General features: G+C 36.8%; 5 protein-coding genes and 3 pseudogenes across 6 annotated transcripts in view; 2 read left to right on the plus strand and 6 right to left on the minus strand.

Annotated features, from left to right (window-relative positions):
* LOC126634473 (receptor-like protein 6) overlaps window positions 1-13,717 on the minus strand; it is a 151,264-nt gene extending 137,547 nt beyond the window's left edge. The window contains exon 1 of the mRNA XM_050305004.1: window positions 13,663-13,717. The gene's annotated coding sequence lies outside the window, so the exon portion shown is untranslated. The remainder of the gene's footprint in view (window positions 1-13,662) is intronic.
* Window positions 1-26,346, plus strand: part of LOC126634479 (pentatricopeptide repeat-containing protein At4g26680, mitochondrial-like) — a 39,121-nt gene that overhangs the window by 7,201 nt on the left and 5,574 nt on the right. The gene's annotated exons all lie outside the window — the stretch shown is intronic.
* LOC126633767 (uncharacterized) lies at window positions 205-746 on the minus strand. The gene is made up of 2 exons (XM_050304329.1): window positions 446-746; window positions 205-357 (listed from the first exon to the last, which is right to left on the minus strand). The coding sequence occupies exons 1-2, from the start codon at window positions 599-601 to the stop codon at window positions 205-207; spliced, it is 309 nt and encodes a 102-aa protein (XP_050160286.1). The 5' UTR covers window positions 602-746.
* Window positions 7,300-8,590, minus strand: LOC126634477 (receptor-like protein 11; annotated as a pseudogene).
* On the minus strand, window positions 12,194-14,096 carry LOC126633769 (receptor-like protein 7). Its single transcript, XM_050304330.1, has 3 exons — window positions 14,079-14,096; window positions 13,011-13,773; window positions 12,194-12,777 (listed from the first exon to the last, which is right to left on the minus strand). The coding sequence occupies exons 1-3, from the start codon at window positions 14,094-14,096 to the stop codon at window positions 12,194-12,196; spliced, it is 1,365 nt and encodes a 454-aa protein (XP_050160287.1).
* Window positions 15,964-17,058, plus strand: LOC126633770 (receptor-like protein 7; annotated as a pseudogene).
* On the minus strand, window positions 18,255-21,923 carry LOC126634476 (receptor-like protein 19). Of its 2 annotated transcripts, XM_050305008.1 has the most exons (2): window positions 19,182-21,923; window positions 18,255-18,293 (listed from the first exon to the last, which is right to left on the minus strand). In XM_050305008.1, the coding sequence occupies exons 1-2, from the start codon at window positions 20,323-20,325 to the stop codon at window positions 18,268-18,270; spliced, it is 1,170 nt and encodes a 389-aa protein (XP_050160965.1). In that variant the 5' UTR covers window positions 20,326-21,923; the 3' UTR covers window positions 18,255-18,267. The 2 variants fall into 2 exon arrangements, with proteins under 2 accessions (XP_050160965.1, XP_050160964.1); XM_050305007.1 differs by lacking the exon at window positions 18,255-18,293 and having other exon boundaries at window positions 18,907-21,919.
* Window positions 20,356-21,953, minus strand: LOC126634474 (receptor-like protein 7; annotated as a pseudogene).

Consider the following 26,346-nt stretch of genomic DNA (forward strand, 5'->3'; position numbering starts at 1 on the left):
ATTCATTATCACATTAATACTAGGGGTTTGAATCAAAATTTGAGAACTAATAAGGTGTTAGTCAATAAACAGTAAAAACTAGGGACCGGATACTAATTTTTCCTGAAAATTATCTACTCTGGAGTAGAGGGTTTGGACTGAACATTCTTCTTTTCCGAAAACATGTAAACTTGTTTACTGTTTGTAAGGTCTGCAGTGTTTCTATTAGACATGTTGATTGTAAAATTTGTTGATCCGGTACTCAACCACAATATATGGTATACTGTTGAGTTTGAAAGGCACCACGGAAATCGAAACAGCCGAGTTCGTTTGTGATTCCTCTTCTGAAGTGGCATCCACAATATAGTGCTTACCTACCTGAAAAACATATGCACATGATTCAGTACAGGGCAAAAAAGCATTTGCAATTCGCTAAGGGACAGAAGAGATGGTTAAATTTTGTCACCTTTGTTAATGTAACTATGACAGGGACCTTAGATGTGTCAAATTGCAGAAATTCGTCATCGCTTACATCAACCTCTGGTTGCTCATCGCCTGATGCACCAGCTGCAACATTTACTCTTGGGATGCCTGTATTGCTCGAAGCAGCCTTTGGGAACATCAGTTTCTTTTCCTTTCGTTTTTTCACTTTATTTGGAAACAACAACTAAGTGCACTTTAACTCTTATCAATTGCCACCACCTCCTCATCGGGGACGCAGGCAGAAGCTCTGCTAACCTGGAAGAACAGCTTCGACTTCGGTGATTGACCTTTGCAACCTCTCTAGGCTGACAATCAATTTATATTCGTTAGTGTTTTGTCTTTTTCTTTTTTTTTAATTTTTTTTATTCGAGTGAAAAGCTAAAAACAGAAAAATGTATGTAGTTGGAATTCATTTTTCCAACTGGAATCTCTCTCTCCCTCACATCTTCCAATGCAAGATTTTCTCAACAATAGCGAATGCATGCAGGTCACGTAGGGCTGGTTTGGTATTGCTGTGCTTTGAAAAAAAACTGCTGTGAGAATAAGCGGCTGTGCTGTGAGAATAAGCGGCTGTGAAATAAAGCAATAGAGTGTTTGGTAAACTTTTTTGTAAAAGTGCTTTTGGAAAAAAAAAAAAGCAGTCTGATAGTGGGTCTTTTCATTAAAGGAGCACTGTAGCTCCGTGTGCTTTGAAAAAAAAGCCAGTTTTCCAAAGCTGCAAATAGCAGCTTCAGCTTTTTCCTTTGATTTCAGCTTATTCTCACAGTAGCTTCCAAAATAAGCCCTTTTTTTTACAGTTTACCAAACACCTAAAACCCTTACAGCTTTTTTTCATGGGTGTTTTTTTTTTAAGCACCTCACTCTCAAACTAGGTCGTAATCACTTTTGAGATTTTAGTCGGTGATGTTAAATCCTTTAGCTTTTGGATTTCCGTATAGGTTGGAATATTATAACCTAAATATAAGCTTTTGTCAAATTCGAACCCAAATATAAGTTTCAATATAATACAAAAGTTATATTGTGGCGCATCAATGTAACAACGAAATATAAAATTTTCCTTCTACAATGCAGGGTTTGAACTTTGAACTTAAAATTCAAACTTGAGCGTACAAATTGGAGGAGAAAATGTGAAAACTCAATCATTTTTCGATCCACATATGAGAATATAGGCACGTGAATACGAATTTTAGGATTAATCTGTAGGAGTATACATCCATGTGTTTTATAACCATTTCTCTTTTTAATATAATACAAGCAGCTAAACCTGCACGATGCCGCGGGTACAAAACTATGTTACACATGTAGAAAATTTTGAAAAAGTATGTGCTAAAGAATAGTGTTTATATATATATATATATATTACATGAGAAAATTGAGAATGCTGATATACCCTAGCTAGGGAGTGCTATTTACAAAATGTATAGAGATTACCTTCAACCCTCTGTAACCATATAGAGGTATTGAACGATTGATAACCATGAAAACTCATTTGTATTCTATAAACAACATAAATGTACCAGGTTAATGAATTCCATTAAAAAAATCTACCAAATGAAAAATTCACTTGGTATTTACTATAAAGCCAAACCACCAAGGAATTGGAACTTATTTTGTAAAAAAAAATTAACCCTTCCTCGGGTTGAACCAGCTACAACTCTTGCCATTGGCAACCTCAAGCATTGTGGCAACTCTTTCTGTTCTCATCATAAACATCTGATTCTTCCAAATCCTTCCACCTCCATCCTAGAATTCGTCCCCCGTCACCACAAATACCAAGGATAAGCTAAAATTGGAAAATATTCAAACCCCAGAAGCTCTAGTTTCCTAAACGCCACATACATCTGCATTAGAAAACATTGGAGTAACGTAATACTTAATTCGGTATAAAAGTGAAAAATTTAAGTCTTCGGTATAATGCAAGTGGTAGACATGGCAAAATTACAATTTGAGGGCAAAAAAATAAAAATCTCGTAGGATTGCTACAGATACTATCAATTGTAGTCAACCAATTTACTAATATTACGATTTATCTTATGATATTTATCTTGTTTTGTTAGATATGAAATTTAATCAGTAATCAGTAATATAATTTCATATTTATTTTATTAAAGCAGATGTAAACTCCTGTAAAACCACCCTTCTCTTAAACCCCTGAAGACTAACTCTTACATCATTTATAGTGCAAAATTTCATGAATCAAATAAAGATTGTCAAAATTTAAGAATTTTAACATCAATTACAACATGAAGACCCAAAATTTAATCCAAATCAAAGTTGAAGAATCTATTAACCCAAAATTTGACAATATATAGACCCAAGAGGCGTAGAATCAAAATATACCTAAGATTTGGTGATTGGATGACTGTGAAGGCCTCAAACAATACAGGGAAGCTAGCAGATTCGCCGGAAAACCTCGCCGGAATCTGGGTTACGGATTGAGCTTCAATCTTCTTCAAACCTTCACCAAATCGTACATGAAAGCCATGAAATCTTGACCTAGAAAGTAAGAATGGGCTCAGACTTGAGTTCGTGAGGTCGAAAGGATGAGAATGGTGATTGTTTTGGGTGTACCTGGGTTCAGTGGGGCGGGGGGGGGGGGGGTGGTGTTGGGGGTTGGGGGTTATCGGGATGTTGAGGGAGCGAGAGAAAGAATGATGATCAGCAGAGAGAAGAAGATTCAAAAATATGGATGGACTGATTTCTTATCACACTGCCCAAAAAAAATGAACGGTCCCAGATCCAATCAGATATAAATTTGACTAATATTGAAATTACACAATTACAGCAAGGGCGTTTCCGGAAGTACACTGTTCGTATGAACAGCTCAGCTTTAGTATATATTAAATAAATTTGCTTGAGGTTTTTTTTTTTTTTTTTTTTTTTTTTGAAGCAAGGATTCATTACCAAGGCACAAAGGTCAGCCAGGAACAAAGAAAGCCAAAGAAGGCTAACACAACTGGGAAACCAACATACCACAACATAACAAGAGGCACGGGATTAAACAAGACGCTGCCAACACTTAATCCCCAAAAAATAAGAACCTAAACTAACCACTCGGAGGGCAAGGCAAACCATCCTTGTTTAAAATTCTAACAAGTGAAGATGGGGCCTGTCTGCCCACACAGAGTTGCACATCTCTGGAGTAAAATTCTTTACAACGAAGTCCATCGCATAATTTGCTAATCTTAGAATCCAAGACCAAGAGCAAGCTTGGAAAGTTTTCCCAACCACCCATATACGATTTCGGATTAGGAAGATTTCCGAAGCGCAGCTCAAAGAACTATCATGCAGACATGAAATAACCTGTTTCGAATCTGATTCTATCACCACCCGGGGGATATTTAGACCCTTCGCCAAATGGCACCCCTCCAGAACCGCCAAGTACTCAGCCACCACATCAGAAGAAGCCGGAACCCCCACCCTTTTGACCTCCAAACATCTGCACCTCGAGTCTCGGACCACCAAGCCAACCCAAGCCGAAGAAGCACCCTGCCTCCAACTCGCATCCACATTAATCTTCAACAAGGGACAAGGAGGAGGACACCACGAAACCGTACCTTCTCGGCTGGGCAAAGGCTGGGGAACAAGACCAGAGTCCCTGTACTTAGCAACAGCAAAAGCCTCCCATGCGCTGGAAAGATTGAAAATGGTTTGTGATGGAGATGGGGTACTGCTGTTGAACACCGCATCGCATCTGACTTTCCAAATAAACCAACAGGAGAAGGCCACCTGAGACAAAAATCGAGACTTAGACTCATTGGACTCCAGCTGGAGCGCAAACAGGTGATAGAGCTAGCCATCAAAGGAGGTAATTGAGGCGCCTTTAATACGAATACAGAGGGGACCACCGAACCACACTGGCTCAACAGATTCCGAATGATCTAGACAAATAGGACAAAACGGATTATCAGCACACCTCCTCCTAAACAGGTTTTCCCGACTAGCAATGGCACCCCTTATGCAGCGCCACACCAAGATTTTCACTTTTGGAGGAACCTGAAGCTTCCATATACCAGCCCACACCGCAGACTCAACAGAACGGGAGGAAGAAGGACTATCAATCCGCCTGCCAGGAGTTGGATAGTCCAGAAGAATAAACTGAACATTTCTTTGCCCAAACACATAGTGATAAGGACTTGGAAACAATGTGATCCAAACAAACAGCCAGCCGAGAAAAGGTGAACAAAAAAAGACTCGAAAGACAAACAATTAATTTACAGCCATAGTTGTAAAATCAGTGCAATATATGACATATATACTTGGCCAACTGCTCTCTTAGCTAGAAGTGAACCATTGCGGAATATGCGGTCTGATATAGGCTGGGAAACTTAGCAACAAATGCTTGGTAGGTTTTCTCTATGGCATTATGAAATTATCAATTTTCATCTTATAACTATGTCATCAATCTTCAATCGTTGTGTCGTCTAAATTTAACGTTAAATCAATTTATAATCATTGAAATTTTATTTATGAGAATTTTAGCCATTTTTATCAAGCCTCATGTTGAATTAAGGGTACTTTTGGAAAGGAAACCTCCTCATTAAGGTTGCCAAAAACCTTCTGGTGGGATTAGGGTGCATGAGCAGTAAAATTTTAGATTAAAATTCGTTTTTTTTTTGGAAGTTTTTATTTTTATTTTGATCTAATGGTCCATATTTTTTAATTCTTCAAATCCAACAATATAGAATAAAGATCCAAGGGATAAAATTTACATTTAACGTATAAATAATAAAATAAAAATTTAAAGATGATCCACTTAAAAAAATTATTTTCCAATCCCATCACCAGGACAATTATTTTCCCTTAGCTTATATGAACTATCATTTATATTTTCAATTAGTGTTTAAGTTTTTAGTTTATGTTATGAATTATCATCTATATTAAAGTTTTGGTTGGTTGAGTGGTTGATTGATGTGATTTGTTCTGTTTTAAGTTTTTTTTATGTTACAATATTTGTAAAATTAAATTAAGATAGCATAACTCAAAGTTACAAAAAATCTTTTCCAAAAAAGTAGGGTTAAAACAATTCCACACCAGTTAATATATTTTAAGTCATGAAAATTTTTCTTGTGCTCGTAAAACAAACGGTACACCACGTGTTATTATATAAATGGTGAAATTTTTTTTTTATGTTATTAATTTTTTAATACAAAAAATTTACTATTTATATAGAAATAACCTTCGGGCACATTAAAAAATCATTCCAATTTGTTGACCCCCCATTTCTCCTGATACTTCCCAGTTCCCATATCGCTAAAACCCTCACCATGCTGCTTGCCTCTACTCTCCCCGTCTTCCTCCTCGCCTCATCTGCTAAAATCTCTTCGAATCTACCAAACACCGCAACCGTTCAGACTTTCCCAAAGGTAAATTCTTTTGTCTTCCTTACAAAATTTGATATTGATTTTGAAAATAGTGAAAACCCCATAAAACAAACTGACTTTGTCAACCGAAGATTATGTTATATGTTTCTAAGCGGTTTGCCTTTGGAAAGTACAAAACAAACTGAGCAATTATAAGATTTGACCAAGTAAATGGTTTCGCATTTGATTATTTAGGATAATTACATGCATGAGGATTACTGAATGATATATTTGATAAATACGTCTAATTTTAAGGTAGGAGCCTTTAGATTAGAACTCACTTTATGGTTTTGCATTAGAAGACCATCTGTACTCAACTTCTTAAGCAAGTCTGGAGAAAATCTGCTCTTAGTTGATGCTCTGTCTCCGTCTTTTTTGCCTGCTTTAATATGCTTTCTTCCGATCTCTAACTTTTTAAATTTTTTATTTTTGTTTTATTAATTTGATTCGGAAGATTTTCAGAGAATAGCTTCAATTGAGTTAGGTTTTGTTCAATTTAATCTCATTAGTTTCATTCCAATTCAATGATTTTGTGTGGCGCTGAGTTTTCTGTTGGAGAATAAATTTTCTTCATAGTTCATTCAATTTTGTTTTATTTTCTTATTTGGATTTTGAAATTGAGACTCCTAGCTTTGCCCTCATCAAGAAAAAATTATTGATTCCAATTGATAAAGGTTACCAGGATGGGAAAGGGATTACCAATTTGAAATCAACTCTTCAGGTATGCATTCATTCCAGATTTAAAACATCACTTCCGTTTGGTATGTTGTTTATCATTTTTTATCATAACACTGTCATGCGGTGTTACTGTCCGTCCTTTTAGTTGTTAAAATCTGCTTTTTTGAGTTGTACATAGAACTCTTAACGTAGAATTAGTAAAATGCAGGTGCATAATGAATGACTAATCAATGTGGGAAACTTTTGGAAATGTATATAATTGTAACTTATAAATCTCCCCTTTGAATTGCACATATGCTCTTGATGCAAAGTAAATAAAATGTAATGTAACTTAAAGACTTATTTTACCATGTTGGTTTAGCTATTATGTTAATTTGTGAAATATTTAGAAATGAATGGGTTGATTTGTGATTTTATGGAATTTTCAGAAGTATCTATTATGTGTAGTGATGTATGTGTTTGTGAATGCAGTTACGCTATTGGTAGCTTTTGAGTATCAATTGATTATTATGTACTGTTATTCAAACTCTCTCTCTTTATTTGAGAAATGATTCATATTTGCTATAAACTACGAATTTAAAACCCACAACAGAGCGCGGCACTTTTGCTAGTTTTGACCTAGAAGCAAATGGAAACGGGAAACGTAATTCCAACTACTTAGTTGATGACACTAAATTTGATCAAGTAGAAATATTATGCAAAGCAAACTTATAGAACCCCATTATTGTAATATAACATAACAACATACGTACGTTGAAGCACCAGGAAAAAAAAAACATGACATTGGCCTTGAAGGCCCAAACATTTCTCCAGCCGGTAGACACATCAAGCTAGGTTCGGCTTCCCCTCGTCGCCCTTGCGGTTGTTGGCTTTCTACTCCTGCTGAATGTCTCCACAAACCATTCATGCTTCTTATCTGCCAATGCGTTTCTAGCAACCACTCCCACTATTAGTCCGCTAACAACTCCTGGCAAGACTACATACCAGTCAAACTCAAATGGAAATCCAGACTCTTCATCTTCTTCAAATCTTGATGGTGGCGGCAGCCTCGAGCTCTCAGAACCCTCGCATTTCTTGGACAAAGGCTTTCCACACAGACCTGAGTTTCCTTGGTACGAATCTTCTAGGAATGTACCAAATTGTTGGCCAAGTGGTATAGGCCCCCAAAGATGGTTATGATACACATTGAAGTACTCAAGGAAATTGAGTTTTGCCAAGCTACTAGGGATCCTTCCTGAGAGCTTGTTTTGAGAAAGATCCAACGATTCAAGAGCAGTTAAGTTCTCTAAAGATGAGGGGATGTGACCGGAGAGAACGTTGTTGGAGAGGTTTAGCAAATGAAGTGCTCTTATGCTCCCAATGATACTTCCTGAAATCTCTCATTTAAATCTATTACTTGAGAAATCTACGAGTCTCAGATCATAGGGGGTCTTCTGATATGTTAACTCAACACCTTTTACAGGAATTATCATACTGTATGAAATTTCATAGTAATTTCCATATTTATTTGTGCTGACGTTCGATGAGACTTCAAAGTACTGACTTCCATCGTTTGCAACAACATATTTCATGAAATTCCAGTTCTCCATGTACTTAGAAGGCAACATACCTGAAAACAGATTGTTGGATAAATCAATGATGCACAAGTTTGGGAACCCATGATTAGTTGGAGGCTTCCCAATTATCCCATGAAATGCATTCGACCCCAAAATGAGAGCCCTCAATACTGGAAGTACCCCTAACCAAGAAGGGAAGATGTCACTGATTTGATTGTGGCCAATGTTAAGAAACTCTAGCCGAGTGCAATCGGCCATTGATCTTGGTAGCTTCCCCTGTATCCGATTGTAACTCAACCCAACGAATTTCAAACTATTGTTGTTAGCACAAAATGGAGGAATATCGCCATGGAAAGAATTAAACTTCAATTGCAGTATTTCCAAGCTACTGGACTTCCCCAAACATCGTGGAAGCATGCCACTCAGGCTGTTGTTGCTCAAACTAAGAACTTGAAGATAATTCAAGTTGCAGAACAATGGTGCAACTTCTCTACTATAATTATTGTAGCTAACAATGTAAGACGTGATAGATTGTGGTGGACAATGGCGGATCCACAGTGGGGTCAATGGGGTCGCACGACCCCTTGGAAGCCATGGAAACAACCTTAGAGACCCCTTGGAGTTGCTGGTGCGACCCCTTGGCTGCACACCAAGTGTTCGACGAAAGGTCCTCAGCTGGGCTAGTTGAAGAAGACAAAGGCGCTCGCGCGCCTATTTTTTTTTTCAAACAACCTGGGCAAAACGACGTCGTTTTGCCCCAGGAAATTTTTTTAAATGACCTGGCCAAAACAACGTCGTTTTGGGCCAGGTCTGAACAAAAAAAAATGCCCAGCATGTCCTGGGCAGGTTTGAACAAAAAAAAAATACCAAGCGTGTCCTTTTCAGCCATATTTTGCACAGATCCGACGCCCTTCTTTCCAAAACCCCCAAATTTCTTTTGTTTTCTCCTCCTCCAACCCTAAGTTCCAAACTCAATCCCCCCCCCCCAAACCCTCAACTCCATCTCCTCCCTTGCTACCGCCATTAAGGTGCCTTTGTGTTGCCGTCGTCGTCACTGTGGTGGTGGTGCCACCAGCTTTGCTCTTTGTATTTGCTCATTGTTATTGTGAAATTTCACAATTCAAGTAAGTTATAAACCCTATGTATGATAGATTTAATTTAATTGAAACCTAATTCATATTTATTTTTATTATATTGGTGGTTTGGTTATATTGTGAGTATTTATTTTGAATATTTTGTATATGTAGAATATATTTAATTTAATTGAAATTCAATTCATATTTATTTTGATTATATTGATGGTTTGTTTATATTGTGAGTTTTTATTTTCATTATTTTGTATATGTAGAATGCAAGATGAGATATTTAATTTAATTGAAATCCAATTCATACTTATTTTGATTATGTTGATGGTTTGTTTATATTGTGAGTATTTATTTTGAATATTTTGTATATGTAGAATATATTTAATTTAATTGAAATTCAATTCATATTTATTTTGATTATATTGATGGTTTGTTTATATTGTGAGTTTTTATTTTCATTATTTTGTATATGTAGAATGCAAGATGAGATATTTAATTTAATTGAAATCCAATTCATATTTATTTTGATTATGTTGATGGTTTGTTTTCATTGTGAGTATTTATTTTGAATATTTTGTATATGTAGAATTATTATGGAACGGTTTTTTAAGAGAAAGTCGTTATCTGGTTCGGGTAGTTCGAATAATGTTGATAGTTCAAATACTGTTGGTAGTTCAAGACAAAGTCAGTTAGATGGTGTTTTGGGTAATCTTGAAGCGGATCCTGGATTGAGAACTCGAATAATAGATTATGATGCTAATATGAGATATGAGGTCCGAAGATCATATCTACAAAAAGGACCTTGTCAACCTAGAGGTCATAATTTCCCAATAACTAATATGTCGGGAATTAATCGACACTTCATTCCCCAATGGTTTGATGAGTTTGATTGGTTGAAGTATAGTATATCTAAAGATGCGGCATTTTGTCTCTATTGCTATCTCTTTAAAACCAATTTTGCACAAGTGGGTAGTGAAGCTTTCAGTGGAGATGGATTTAAGACTTGGAAGAAAGGGAGAGAAAGATTTAAGATGCATGTTGGACCGGTTGGGAGTGTTCATAATAAGGCTAGAGAAGCTGCTACAAATTTGATGAATCAAGCTACACATATTGAAACGGCAGTGAGCAAACACTCCAACCAAGCTCGTAAGGCTTATCGCACATGCTTGAATGCATCAATCAAGTGCACTAAGTTTTTATTGCGACAAAGTCTTCCTTTTCGTGGCCATGATGAAAGTGCCACTTCAAGCAATAGGGGAAATTACTCGGGAGCTATTGCAATTCCTTGCAGATAATAATGATAAAGTTAGAGAAGTTGTGATGGAAAATGCTCCGGGGAATCTCAGATTAGTAGCTCCTAGCATTCAAAAAGAAATTGTGAATTCATGTGCCCTTGAAACACTTGATGCTATCATGGATGGTCTAAAAAGATAGATTCTTTTCAATATTGGTGGATGAAGCACGTGATGTGTCGGTGAAAGAGCAAATGGCTATGGTGTTGCGTTATGTGGATGACAACAGGCATGTAATTGAAAGATTTGTGAGTATCCAACATGTTACCAACACTACTTCAAGTTCACTAAAGGATGCTATTGACACATTATTTTCTCGCAACGGTTTGAGCATTTCCAAGCTACGAGGACAAGGTTATGATGGTGCTAGCAATATGAGAGGTGAGTTGAATGGCCTTAAAACAAAGATATTGAGAGAACAACCTTGTGCATATTATGTTCATTGCTTTGCTCATCAACTTCAACTAGCTCTTGTTGTCGTAGCAAAGAAGAATATAGACATTGCCTCTTTTTTTGCAACGGCTAATAGTGTGGTTAATCATGTTGGAGCATCTTGTAAGCGGCGTGATTTACTTAGAGGGCAACTTCAAGAAGAGCTTGTGATAGCTTTTGAAAATGATTGTCTTATAACGAAGCGAGGCTTAAATCAAGAAACTGGTCTCAAACATGCCGGTGACACACGATGGAACTCACACTATGGTACCTTGATTAGCATCATTTCCATGTTTTCATCCGTGGTTCATGTGCTTCAAATGGTTATTGATGATAATCCCAATGAAAGTGCGGGTGAAGCAAATAAGTTAATGAGAGATATACGTACTTTTGAGTTTGTGTTTCACCTTTTCTTGATGAAAGTCATATTGGGACTCACAAATGATTTGTCACAAGCATTGCAAAGGAAAGATCAAGAAATTGTGAATGCAATGGCTTTAGTGAAGTCATGCAAGGAAAAGCTACATTGGATGAGGAATAATGAGTTCGATGCATTGGTTGATGAAGTATCTTCTTTTTGTGAAAAACATTATTGATGTTCCTAACATGGAAGAGGCATTTATACTTCCAAGGAGGTCAAGGCGTAATGCTCCAATAAAGACAAATCGTCATCATTATCGTGTGGAGCTCTTTATTTATGTCATTGATGAGCAAATTACGGAGTTAAAGGATCGCTTTAATGAGGTAAATACCGAGTTGCTTATTTGTTTGGCATATTTGAGTCTGAAAGATTCATTTGTAGCTTTTGATAAACCAAAGTTACTTCGTCTTGCTCAATTTTATCCTCGAGACTTTTCGGATGAGGATCGTTTGGCACTTGAAGATCAACTTGAGATTTATATTCATTATGTGCGTTCCAGTAGTGATTTCTCTCAATTGGAAGGGATTGGTGATCTTGCAAAAAAAATGGTGGAGACAAGGATGCATCAAGTATTCAATTATGTATATTTGCTCATTACATTGTCTTTAGTTTTATCAGTTGCAACTGCTTCAGTGGAGAGAGCATTTTTTGTCATGAATATTGTTAAGGGTCCACTTAGGAACAAAATGGGAGATCAATGGTTGAGTGATAGCTTGCTTGTTTATATTGAGAGAGATATTTTTGCTTGTATTGAAAATGAAACTATAATGCTTCGTTTTCAAAATATGAAACCTCGTCGTGGACAATTATAGCTTGTAATATTGTTTCTGTTATGAATTATGAATGAAAGTACTATGATTTCATTTTCAACATGTTTTCCATCCTAAATTTTTTTTTTGGACTTTTACACTACGACCCCTTGTGGTAAGATTCCGGGCTCCGCCACTGGTGGTGGAATTGGCAATGACCCTTGTAGCCGATTATTCTTAAGATTAAAAAGCTGTAGATTTTTCCATGGAAGAGTGACTGGATTTTCCTCAAAGCCTGTTAAGAAGTTAAAATCGAGGTCGAGATTGACCAAAGTTTCTCTAGTTGCATTCCAAAGCCATTTTGGTATTTGGCCATGAATATTGTTACCAGAAAGTTCTAGGGCTCCCAATTCGTATTGATTTTTCAAAAATTCAGGAAACTCTGTCAAGTTGCATTCAGCCAACCTTAGAACTTCGAACTTTGGAAGAGTAGCACTCAAACTAAATTTGACACGCACAGATAACCGATTGTACGATAAATCAAGTCCCTTCAACTTTCTGAGGTGGAAAAACGACTTAGGAACTGCTCCTTGCAAATCGATGTAGGCGAGCAGCAGATGAGTTAATTGGGTCGACTCTAATCCGAGCCAAGATGGGATTTCACCAGTTATTGAATTGTCACCCAAGTCTAGATACGCAAGATGGGTCAGGTTAGCCACAAAACGTGGGAAATTTCCACCTAGGTTATTATACGAAAAATCAAGTAGCTTAGCTTGGTTAGTTTTCCAAAACAAGACAAGGAATCAAGAACTAAGAATTGGCATGCGAAAACGTCATGAAATGAAGCCATCTCAAGGAAACTGAGCTGGGTAAGGTTTCTGAATGAAGATGGAACATGGGAATCAAAAAAACATGATGAGATGTCAAAGTAATTTAAGGAATGAAGGTTTCCGTTAGAACTAGGAAGTTCACCAGAGAAATTTGTCCATGAAACATCCAATGTTTTGAAGGAATTGGTCCTGTTAAAAGTAGGAAAATAACCATTTAGGTCTATGTTTGAGCCTAAACTAAGCTCCTCTAGGTTTGGTAGGTGGAAAATGCCAACTGGGAATTCCCCATTCAACCCACAGTAGCTTAGATTGAGAGATGTGAAAGAAGATGCATTGACCAAGATATCAGGCATAGTGGAGTATATGCCTACATCACTAAGATGAAGTTGTTTAATGCTGGTCAAATTTTGGACTAGGATTCTCATGTTGGACTTCTTAAGCTCCAAACCATTATTGTGAAATAGATCAAGGGTAGACAGTTTGGTTAGCTTTGAAATTTCAGATGGAATTTGGCCAGAAAATTCAGACCATGAAAGGTTAAGATAGGATAGACTCAAAAGGTCATAGCCCAATCTCGATGGTACTTCAGAGGAATTGAAGTTGTTATCTAAGAGGTCAAGCATATTCAAGTGAACAAGTCGGAAGAGGGTGTTGTTGGAATTGATCGAACCATAGAGACAGCTGCTCTTGAGGTCAAGGCCAACGACACGGCTAGACTCCGCATGGCACTCAACACCATCCCACGAACAACAGTTACCCTGATTCTGATCTCCTTCTCGAGTCCAAGATGCAACCTTCAGATAAGCAAAAGGAGATGAAGAAGCTAACTTGTCTATCGTAAAGCTCTCCTTGAATTTTAACAAAAAGGAGTGCTTGTCAGCGTGGCAAAGTGTTAGCGTTTGTTTCTACACAAATGAAAATTTGTGAGTAGCATTGAGTAATAGCAAAAGAAGACAATGAAAACAGGTAAACTTGGACAACCAAGATTCCATTTTCATGGCAGTGTGTTTTTCTGGTTATAGGAAATATTGTTTTTATGGCTCTCGGATAATTAAGAGTAGAGAAGTTAACTCCTTTTATAGACACAATCATGCAAAGCATAAATAAATAAAAAAGCATGAGTTGATTGATGAGTGGGTGGTAAATTGATGTCTTCATCAATTGAAGACTTGGAAGTCATGAATTCTTTTTCAAGATTCTTCTTCTTTACCTGGCGGCCAGGAGACATTTGTTTTGGCTCAGTTACTCAAAAGTAGTCAATTTACTTTTTGAAACTCAAAGTTGCTCCACTTTGTCCTCTGGAACTCGATTTTGATTCCATTTTGCCCTCTGAAACTTGAAAGTCGTTTCCATAAAACTCAAAATTCGCTTCACATTGTCTTAGATCTGTTAATTTCTTATGTGGTTGATTTGTGTACCAAGCTAATCAATTTCATTTTTATTTTTTTCATCTCTTCAATTTCTTTTAAACTTAATATTGTCTGATTGTTGAATATATGTTAACGCATAGTGAAGATTTATAATCAAATTTATTGCACATGTGGCAGACTTATTGGGTGTTGGGTCCCACATATGTTTTAGGAGGCATCCTATAAGTTTCAAGAAGAAGAAAGAGTCCACAAGTTAAAGTGGAACGAATTTTGAGATTCTGAGAGTAAACTGATAATTTTTTGGTTACAAGGGGCAAAACGAAATCAAAATGAAGTTCCAAGAGGCATAGTTAAAACTAAGCTTATTTAATTTTTCTATTTCTTGATGCTACTCAATTGTGTTTTTTCTTTGTATAGATACAGACATTTTGTCACGATGAGGTAAAAAATTATTTTTCAAATTCCATCATTCATCGAGTTGAGCAAAAATATGGTTCAAGACTATAAGTCTTAATTAATAGTGGGACAAACACTAATCCCTTGACGAGAATGTTTGTGATGATTGTCAAAGGCGTGTAATTTGGTTCAAACCTTAAAACTGGTACAAAACCAAGGTAAATAATTATTAATGTTATTGAGGAGAATGTTTGTGGTGACCGTCAGGCCTGTAATTTGGTTCAAGCCTGAAAAGTGGGAGAAACCAAAGGTAGATGGATTAGCATTTTAGCAATATGAACTAATGGAAAAGTATGAGTGGAACATGAGTTCAGCTTGATAAACACCAAAGAAATTAATGGAAGAGGTCCATGCATTATGCATACGACTAGAAGGGAGATGGAAGAGGAGGGGAAATCAAATATACTTTCAACAAATTTTGTTAAATATAGATCGCCTATTTGGTTAATAAGATCCAAATGATTTATACATCCATTCCAAGGGGTGCAAATCGATAGATTGCCTTTCTTACTTTGAAAATCTTTCTTCACTTGTAAAATATTTCAAGTTCAAGTAACATGAATGACGTTGATTCTCCACAATTATGGGAGAGAAATGTTAAGGAGACTCTCAAAAGTGGGACTTTTAATGGATTTTCTGCCACCTCACATTTTTATGTCAATTCATGTGCCAACATTATAAAACATTATGCTAAAAACATAAGGTGACAGAAATTTCATGAAGAGCCATAGACTTCCCTTAGCATTTCTCTTATGTGAGAGCCATAGACTTCCCTTTAAACATAAAACAAAATTGCCATGGTAATGGAGTGGCAGTGGTCGAAGTTTACTTTTTGTATGTTGTTTAATTTTGCTGTTACTTGATGCTACTCAATTATTTTTCCTTTGTACGGACTCAGAAACTTGCCCACGATGACGAAAAAAGTTGTCATTTTTCAAAACTTCATCATTAGTTGTCATTTTTCAAAATTTCATCATTCATCGAGAAAATATTATTCAAGACTATAAGACTTAATTAATCAGTAGGACTAACACTCTCAAGGGATTAGTGTTTGTGGTGATAGTCAAGGGCGTGTAATTTGGTTCAAGACTTTACCAAAGGTAGATAGATTAGCATTTTAGCAATATGAATTAGTGGAAAAGTATTAGTGGAACATGAGTTCAGCGTCGAGTCAGAAGGGAGATGATATGGAAGAAGTGGGGAAAGGAACCGATTCCGGTGAGAGCTCCAACTACCGTTTTTATTTTTTATTTTTTTTACAACTTTACAATGGAAACTTTGAAATTTGCTAGGTATGAATAGATCATTATTAAGTGCAAATAGTAATTTTTTAAAATTATTTTTTATTATCATTAAGGTAAGAAGAAAGTTCGAAATTATTACAATAATTTGAGTAAAAAAGTTGTCATTTTCTAAATTTCATCATTCATCATAGTAACTGTTGTTCGTGGGATGGTGTTGAGTGCGATGAAGAGTCTGGCCCTTGAACTTGGCAGCAGCTGTCTCTATGGTTCTATCAACTCCAACAGCAGCCTCTTCCGACTTGTGCACTTGCAGAGGCTTGATCTCTCAGATAACCTCTTCAATTTGTCTCAAATACCATCAAGATTAGGCTGTGACCTTACGAGTTTAACCTATATCAACCTTTCACATTCCTTATTTTCTGGCCAAGTTCCATCTGAAATTTCGAAGCTATCAAAGCTATCTTCCCTTGATTTGTCATTCAATGATAAATTTTTCGCTGAATATGGTGTCTATATATCTCTGACAAAAGCCAAACTAAGAAGCCTAGTCTAAAACATGACCAACTTAAAACAACTTCATCCTGGTTGGGTAGAAATATTCTCCACTTTTCCTGATAACTTTGTCAATGCATCATCCCTTACATCTCTCTTTCTTGCCAACTGTGGGTTCTACGGGGAGTTCCCTGTTGGTGTTTTCCACCTACCAAACTTAGAGGTTCTTTATGTTTACAAGAACTTAGAGCTAATAGGTTATTTTCCTAACTTTAACAGGACCAATTCCTTCAAGAAATTGGACATTGGGGAAACAAGTTTCTCCGGTCCAATGCCTACACCCGTCGGAAATCTTCGTTTCTTAACTATATTTGGCATCTACTATTGTAATTTTGATCCCAATGTTCCATCTTCACTCAGAAACCTTACTCAATTTTCTCTGCAAATTAAACCCAATTTGAATGTTACTCTTCCAAAGTTTCAACTTTTGTGGTTGGATTCATGCAACTTAACAGAGTTTCCTGAGTTTTTAAAAAACCAGGACGAGTTGTACAATCTTCACCTTTCTGGCAACAATATTTATGGCCATATACCAAAATGGTTCTGGAATGCATCTAGAGAATGTTGAATTTGGGTCTATCAAATAACTTCTTAACGGGCATCGAGTCATTTGACCAGAATCCACTCATTCTTCCATGGAAACATATGTTGTTTTTTGAAATGACGTCCAACTTGTTACAAGGTTCACTGCCAATTCCACCCCAATCAATCATAATTTATGATGTTGTAAACAATGATTATAATGGAGAGATTTCACCACTATTCTGCAGCATGAATCTACAAGTTCTTGATTTGGCTAACAGCCACCTAAGTGGTATGCTTCCACAGTGTTTGGGGAACTCCAGTTCTTTGAAAGTACTCAACTTGCCGAACAATTCTTTTGACGGAGATATTCCTCAACTATGTCCAAACAAAAATAGTTTGAGGATGGTAGATTTAAGTTACAATCATTTACGGGGGAAGCTACCAAGATCTTTGGCCCGTTGCACTCAGTTGGAGTTTCTTAACCTACGAAACAATTGCATCAGAGACATCTTCCTGTCTTGGTTAGGGGAATTACCAGCGTTAAAGGCTCTCATTTTGGGTCATAATGAATTTCATGGAATAATTGGGAAGCCTGCAACTAACCATGAGTTTCCAAACTTGTGCATCATTGATTTATCTCACAACGGTTTTTCCGGTATGTTGCCCTCTAACTACTTGGAGAATTGGAATTTCATGAAATTTGTTAATGAAACCAATCAAACTTATTTTGAAGTCTCTTCGACCAACCCAAGTGATGTCTCTTATATATATGAATACAAGATCACAATTTTTGCAAAAGGGGTTGAGTTGAAATATTTGAAGACCTCTTAATCTTCTGAGACTCATAGATTTGTCAAGCAATAAATTTGAAGAGATTCGAGCAGGTATCATTGGGAAACTAAGAGGCCTTCATTTGCTAAACCTCTCCAACAACACCCTCGGTGGTCTCATACCCTCATCTCTTGGGAACTTGAGAGCTCTTGAATCATTGGATCTCTCTGGAAACCAGCTCTTAAGAAGTAACCCCAGTAATTTGGCTCAACTCAACTTCTTTGCGTATTTCAACATATCCCATAACCATCTTTGGGGGCCAATTCAATGATTTTGTGTAGCGCTGAGTTTTCTGTTGGAGAATAAATTTTCTTCATAGTTCATTCAATTTTGTTTTATTTTCTTATTTGGATTTTGAAATTGAGACTCGTAGCTTTGCCCTCGTCAAGAAAATTTTATTGATTCCAGGATGGGAAAGTGATCACCAATTTGAAATCAGCTCTTCAGGTACGCATTCATTCCAGATTTAAAACATTACTTCCGTTTAGTATGTTGTTTATCATTTTTTATCATAACACCGTCATGCGGTGTTACTATCCGTCCTTTTAGTTGTTAAAATCTGCTTTTTTGAGCTTTACATAGAACTCTTAACGTAGAATTAGTAAAATGCTAGTGCAAAATGAATGACTAATCAATGTCGGAAACTTCTAGAAATGTATATAATTGTAACTTAGAAATCTCCCATTTGGATTGCACATATGCTCTAGATGCAAAGTAAATAAAATGTAATATAACTTAAAGACTTATTTTACCATGTTGGTTTAGATGTTCTGTGAATTTTCGAAACATTTAGAAATGAATGGGTTGATTTGTGATTTTATGGAATTTTCAGAAGTATCTATTATGTGTATAGTGATATATGTGTTTGTGAATGCAGTTAAGCTGTTGGTAGCTTATGAGTATCAATTGATTATTATGTACTGCTATTCAAACTCTCTCTCTTTTTTGGGAAATGATTCATATTTGCTATAAACTACGATTGAAACTCACAGCGGAGCGTGATACTTTTGCTAGTTTTGACCTAGAAGCAAATGGAAACGGGAAACGTAATTCCAACTACTTTGTTGATAACACTGAATTTGATCAGGTAGAAATATTATACAAAGCAAACTTATAGAACCCCATTATTGTAATATAACATAACAACATATGTTGAAGCACCAAAAATCATAAAAAACATGACATTAGCCTTGAAGGCCCAAACATTTCTCTAGCCGGTAGACACATCAAGCTAAGTTCGGCGTCCCCTCATCGCCCTTGCGGTTGTTGGCTTTCTCCTCCTGCTGAATGTCTCCACAAACCATTCCTGATTCTTGTCTGCCAATGTGTTTCCAACAACCACTCCCACTATTAGTCCGCTAACAACTCCTGGCAGGACTACATACCAGTCAAACTCAAAAGGAAATCCAGCTTCTTCAACTTCTTCAAAGCCTGATGGCGGCAGCCTCAAGCTCTCAGAACCCTCACATTTCTTGGACAAATGCTTTCCACACACACCTGAGTTTCCTTGGTATGAATCTTCTAGGAATGTACCGAATTGTTGGCCAAGTGGTATAGGCCCCCAAAGATGGTTATGCGACACATTGAAGTACTCAAGGAAAGTGAGTTGTGCCAAACTACTGGGGATCCTTCCTGAAAGCTTGTTTTGAGAGAGATCCAACGATTCAAGAGCAGTCAAGTTCCCTAGAGATGAAGGGATGTGACCAGAGAGAGCATTTTTGGATAGGTTTAGCAAATGAAGTGCTCTTAGACTCCCAATGATACTTGCTGGAATCTCTCCTTCAAATCTATCACTTGAGAAATCTATGAGTCTCAGATCATATGGGGTCTTATCATATGTTAACTCAACACCTTTTACGGGAATTATCATATTGTATGAAGATTCATAGAAATTTCTATATTTATTTGTGCTAATGTTCGATGAGATTATAAAGTACCGGCTTCCCTTGTTTGCAACAACATATTTCATGAAATTCCAGTTCTCCATGTACTTAGAAGGCAACATACCTGAAAACAGATTGTTGGATAAATCAATGATGCACAACTTTAGGAACTCATGATTAGTTGGAGGCTTCCCAATTATCCCATGAAATGCATTCAACCCCAGAATCAGACCACTCAATAGTGGAAGTACCCCTAACCAAGAAGGGAAGATGTCACTAATCTGATTGTTGCCAATGTTAAGAAACTCTAACCGAGTGCAATCGGCCATTGATCTTGGTAGCATCCCCTGTAACCTATTGTAACCCAACCCAACCAATTTCAAACTATTTTTGTTAGAACAAAATGGAGGAATATCACCGTGGAAAGAATTAAACATCAAATGCAGTATTTTCAAGCTATTAGACTTCCCCAAACACCGTGGAAGCATGCCACTCAGGCTGTTGTTGCCCAAATTAAGAACTTGAAGATAATTCAAGTCGCAAAACAATGGTGAAACTTCTCCACTATAATTATTGTTGCGGACACTGTAAGACATGATAGATTGTGGTGGAATTGGCAATGACCCTTATAACCGATTATTCTCAAGATTAAAAAGTTGTAGATTTTTCCATGGAAGAGTGACTGGATTTTCCTCGAAACCTGTTAAGAAGTTAACATCGAGGTAGAGATTGACCAAAGTTTCTCTAGTTGCATTCCAGAACCATTTTGGTATTAGGCCATGAATATTGTTACCAGCAAGGTCTAGGACTCCCAATTCGTATTGATTTTTCAAAAATTCTAGAAACTCTGTCAAGTTGCATCCAGCCAACCTTAGAATTTTGAACTTTGGAAGAGTAGCACTCAAACCAGATTTGGCATGCACGGATAACCTATTGTACGATAAACCAAGTGCCTTCAACTTTTTGAGGTTGGAAAACTCATCAAACTCAACTAATCCACTCAAATTATTACCGGAAAGGCCAAGAAGTTCAAGATTTCTGAGGTGGAAAAGCGACTTAGGAACTGCTCCTTGCAAATCGTTGAAGGAAAGCAGCAGAAAAGTTAATTGGGTCAGGTTAGCCACAAAACTTGGGAAATTTCCCCTTAAGTTAATATTTGAAAGACCCAAGTAGTTGAGCTTGGTTAATTTTCCAAAACAAGACAAGGAATCAGGAACTAAGAATTGGCCTGTAGAAACGTCATGAAATGTATTCATCTTAAGGAAACTAAGCTGGGTAAGGTTTCTGAAGGAAAATGGAACATGGGAATCAAAACCACAGTTTGAGATATCAAAGTAATTTATGGAATGAAGGTTTCCAATAGAACTAGGAAGTTCACCAGAGAAATTTGTCCCTGAAACATCCAATGTTTTAAGGGAACCGTTAAAAATGGGAAAATAACCATTTAGCTTTATGTTCGAGTATTAAATAAGCTCCTCTAGGTTTGGTAGGTGGAAAATGCCTACTGGGAATTCCCCATACAACCCACAGTAGCTTAGGTTGAGAGATGTGAGAAAAGATGCATTGACAAAGATATCAGGCATAATGGAGTATATGCCTACATCACTAAGATGAAGTTGTTTTATGCTGGTCAAGTTTTGGACTAGGATTCTCATGTTGGACTTCCCAAGCTCCAAACCATTATTTTGAGACAGATCAAGAGTAGACAGTTTGGATAGCTTTGAAACTTCAGATGGAATTTGTCTAGAAAATGCAAACAGTGAAAGGTTGAGATAGGATATACTCGAAAGGTCATGACCCAATCTCAATGGTATTTCAGAGGAATTGAAGTTGTTATCTGAGAGGTCAAGCATCTGCAAGTGAACAAGTCGGAAGATGGTGCTGTTGGAATTGATAGAACCATAGAGACAGCTACTCTTGAGCTCAAGGCCAATGACACGGCCAGACTCCGCATGGCACTGAACACCATCCCACGAACAACAGTTACTCTGATTCTGATCTCCTTCTCGAGTCCAAGATGCAACCTTCGGATAAGCAAAAGCAGATGAAGAAGCTGATTTGTCTATCGTAAAACTTTCCTTGAATTGTAACAAGAACGATTGCTCTTCGGCGTGACAGAGTGTCTGTGTCTGCGTCATCACAAATGAAAAACAATGAGTAGCATTGAGTAGTAGCAAAAGAAGACAATGCAAACAGGTAAACTTGACCAAGATTCCATTTTCATGGCAGTGTGATTTTTTGGTTATAGGAAATATTGTTTTATGGCTTTAGGATAATTAAGAGCAGAGAAGTTGACTCCTTTTATAGACATTTGGAACATCAAAACGTGACGGGAAAATCAATAAACAAGGCACCACAAAGTCCACATTAGATAATCAGCGGAAAGATAGTTTATAATAAATACTAGTTCACTGTTGAAAACTAAAAACAATTAACAATTAAATTTCATTTATTCAATCATTCAAAAGAAATTTAAAAATTGAAAACTAAAAATCAAAGTGAAATAATGTAAACACTCCATTTTTCTAACCATACACACATCTGTTTAATTTTGGATCCTCTCTGAGGCAATTGGTCGGGATCCTTCTGACCGGTGTTTGTGAGCCGTTAGATTTTTATCCAACGGCTACAATTATTATAATTTTTAGAGAGCCCCCTGTTTGTAACCGTTGGATAAAAATCCAATGGCCCACAAACACCGATCAGGAGGATCCCGACCAATTGCCTCAGAGAGGATCCAAATCCCTATTGTCAATGATAATTACTCCTCACAATCAAGTAAAGAGAAACTTGTAATTAATGGTATTAGACATTACTTGTATAGTTTGTAATATAAAAGATCTCCTTACGGAGCCAATTGAAGATAATGAGAATCAGAAACTTTACAGAAAGGAAAAAACCATCCCAACCGACCACGGTAAAGTGAAACACGACTACAAGTCTCCACCTACAGAACAACGTATTGGAGCATTGTTGTGCTAGGATAGCACCAAAACTTGTGGAACCAACTCAAGCTAACCCACAGGAAATTTATCAAATGAAAATGCAAGAACAAAATATAAAAGACACAAAGATTTTAACGAGGTTCCTCCACAGTCAGTGTAGCTGGAGTACGTCCTCGGAGCAGTAGGAGCTCACCCAATAATCCACTATCAACCAAATGGGAGTTTACAAAGTGTTGGCAATCTCACAACCCAAAAGCCCAATACACCCAATAGCTCTCACACACCAAAGAAACAAATAGAGAAAGAAATATCGTGATTAATTTCTTCTCTATACAAAGCTCAAAGCTATTACAACAATAACACTTTGATGGAGTGAGAACTATCCAATGAAAGGAACAACAACTCCTTCTCTCAAAATGGTACTGCAGCAGTACCTTCTTTCTCTCCCTCTCTTCTCTTCGGCTCACCAATTTTCTGCTCACTTAAAAAACTAAAGGGCAGCAACTTCCTTATCATAACATAGTCATTCATTCAAGTCACCCCGTGACTTCCCATGGACCAAGAAAACTTTAGACAAAGTGCTTTTCTTTTCCCCAAAACAAGGAAGAAACATCATAATGTTGTCCCTTTTGGTTTGTTTATTCTAAAGTATATGGCCACTTGGCCACATAATCCAACAAGCATATCTAAAGGTGATGTCAAATTCTAAACATAAAATTTAAATTTGACATCCTATGTAACACTTTGATATCTTTTAAAGTTTTTCTCTATACCAAATATGTCAAATTCAATTATTATTTTTTTACGTTATTTTCTTTTTATATTCTAAATTTTACTATAGAAATAATTCACGATAAAAATTCACATTAATTTAATACAAATACAAATATTGGCCTGAAAGTAGTAGGATGTGTAGAAATGCAGTTAACTAAGCTCCAAGGTCATCAATGGTGACAGTATGATCGAAGAAGTAAAGAGAAGTTTAGAGAGAGAGAGCAAGAAATGAGATAATTCTTTGACATATTTCTTCACTACTAAGAATACAAGAGTAATCTTTCCTTTTATACTAGTTACATTGCTTATTCCCTAAGCAACCTATTTCACAACAAACACAACTAACTTAACAGCTACATTGCCTAATCTACTGACACATGGCAGCATCTTGATCCTTGCTTGAAGCTCGATCTTTGTCATCCTTACATCCCCCCTCAATCTCATGCTTGTTAGAATCGAGCATGAGATTGGAACAGTGTTCTTGAAACAATGAAATAGACAAGCCTTTGGTGAGTATTTCAGCAAATTGTTCTTTAGAGGACACATGCTGCACAACCAAATCACCTCGAATCACCCTTTCGAACAAAATAATAATCTATTTCAGTATGTTTAACTCTAGAATGTAACACTGGATTGGATGACAAAGCTATTGCACTGATATTATCACAAAACATCAATGGATGAGCATAAAGAGGCACATGAAGATCACATAGTAGTTGTTTGATCCATGACAATTATGTAGCTGCTATAGCTTAAGCTAGATATTCAGTCTCAGTAGAGGATCAAGAGACTGTATGTTGCTTCTTGGAAGCCCAAGAGATAGAACTAGAGCCAAGATAAACAATGTAACCAGATGTAGACCTTCGATCATTGGGATCTCTTGCCCAATCTGCATCACTATAAGCTTGCGGAGATAGTTTTCCAGGTTGAAAATGAATACCACAGTGAAGTGTACCACTCAGATACCTAAGAATTATCTTAACAGCTACAACATTGCAATATCAAGTTTTCCAAATTGACTGTAAATGCAATATCAGGTTTTCCAGATAGTTTTCAGATTGACTGTAAATGCAATATCAGGTATTGTGAAGGTCAAATATTGCAAGGTACCAACTATGCTCCTATATTGATATGGAATGTGATATGGTTCTCCATCTCCTTTAACAGGCTGTGATATGGAAGGCAAGGTGTAGCACAGGGTTTGGAGTTGCTCATGTCCACTTTAGCTAACAAATCTCTGATATACTTTTGCTGAGAAATAAATAAGCCATTAGAATGATATGAAATCTGCATTCCCATAAAATAGTTTAACTGGCCCAAATCCTTCATGTCAAATGCTTTGGTCAATTCCAAAATGACTTCAGTAATATCAGAAAAGCTACTCCCAGTAAGAATAATATCATCAACATAGAGCAACAGAACTACAATGCCAAGAGAGATGTGTTTGACAAACAAAGATGTATCTGCAAGTGAGGCCTGAAACCCTAAACCTGGTAGAAAACTGGTAAAGTTTTCATTCTAGACTTTTGGAGCATGTTTAAGGCCATACAAAGACTTATTAAGTTTGCAAACAAAGTGAGAAGGATGGTGAGAACTAATAAATCAAATCGCCATGCAAGAAGGCCATACATATAGACTTCCTCAATCAAATCGCCATGCAAGAAGGCATTTTTAACATCAATTTGCCTTAAAGACCAATTGAATTGAGATGCAAGGGCTAAGATAAGTCTAACAATAGTTGGCTTTACAACTGGACTAAATGTTTCACTGTAATCAATTCCTTCCTCTTGACTGTACCCTTTGAACCAAGCCTAGCTTTATACTTTGCTATAGAGCCATCTGGATGCTTCTTGATCCTATAAACCCACTTACAACCAACCAAGTTCTTATTAGGTGGAAGAGGAACCAAATCCCCAGTGTGTTGAGTATGCAAAACATCAATTTCATCTTGCATAGCTGCCTTCCATTTTGCAACCTTATTAGCAGCTTTGAATTGATAAAGGTTCTCCAACTGAATTCTCAGAAGTTGAAACATAAGCTACAAAAGCTTTCTTCTTGATAATGCCACTTTTGGATCTTATCTGCATTGGATGTAAATTCACAGATGGTACTGGAAGAACAACTGTAATATTTTTTGGTTGAAAATCAGGATCCACAAGGACTGAAGACTGTGTAGGTGCTGAAGAACTGGAGATAGTATTATGTGATGAACTCAAAGACTCTGAGGCACTAGGTATAGGGTCTAGGATAAGGGAAGGAGAATGAGATAACTCTAAGGCTCGCATTGGTGAATCCAAAAACTCTGAGGCATTGGTTGGTTCAGAAAAAGACTCTGGAGTTCTCGTGGGTTGAGTGTATGGGAAAGATGCATGAGATGCAGGAGTGACATGAGAAACAATAACATTTTGATTTGTATTAGTGGTGCAACAGATGGTGGTGTGACAGATACAGAAGTAAAAGATTGTGAGGATTTTGAAACTAAGATTTTGTAAGGAAAATTAGTTTCATAAAAAATAACATGTCTTGAGACATAAAACCTGCCTAAAAATGGGTTGAAACAAATATATCCTTTGCATTGACCTCTGTCAAAGAAATGCAAGGATTTGGAGAGCTCAACACTTCAGTTTTTGAAGAAGATGAAGACCCTGAAATTGCATTTAAGTTTGATTGGTACATGGTTCTTCCTTGAGTTTTTTGTGGTCTAATTGTTGGATTCATTGCCGGGAACGCTTTTGCAGACAAGAAGCATGAATGGTTTGTAGAGACATTTAGCAAGAGGAGGAGGTAGTCAATAGCCAAAAGAGGGAGGAGGGGCAAATGACTTAGTCCTTATTGTAATTCATGTTGCAGTTGTTGGTAGTGTCTGTTGTACTATTATGTGTGGTCTAGTTCATGCTG

This window comes from Malus sylvestris, chromosome 9 (genome assembly GCF_916048215.2).
Source record: "Malus sylvestris chromosome 9, drMalSylv7.2, whole genome shotgun sequence".
NCBI lineage: Eukaryota > Viridiplantae > Streptophyta > Magnoliopsida > Rosales > Rosaceae > Malus > Malus sylvestris.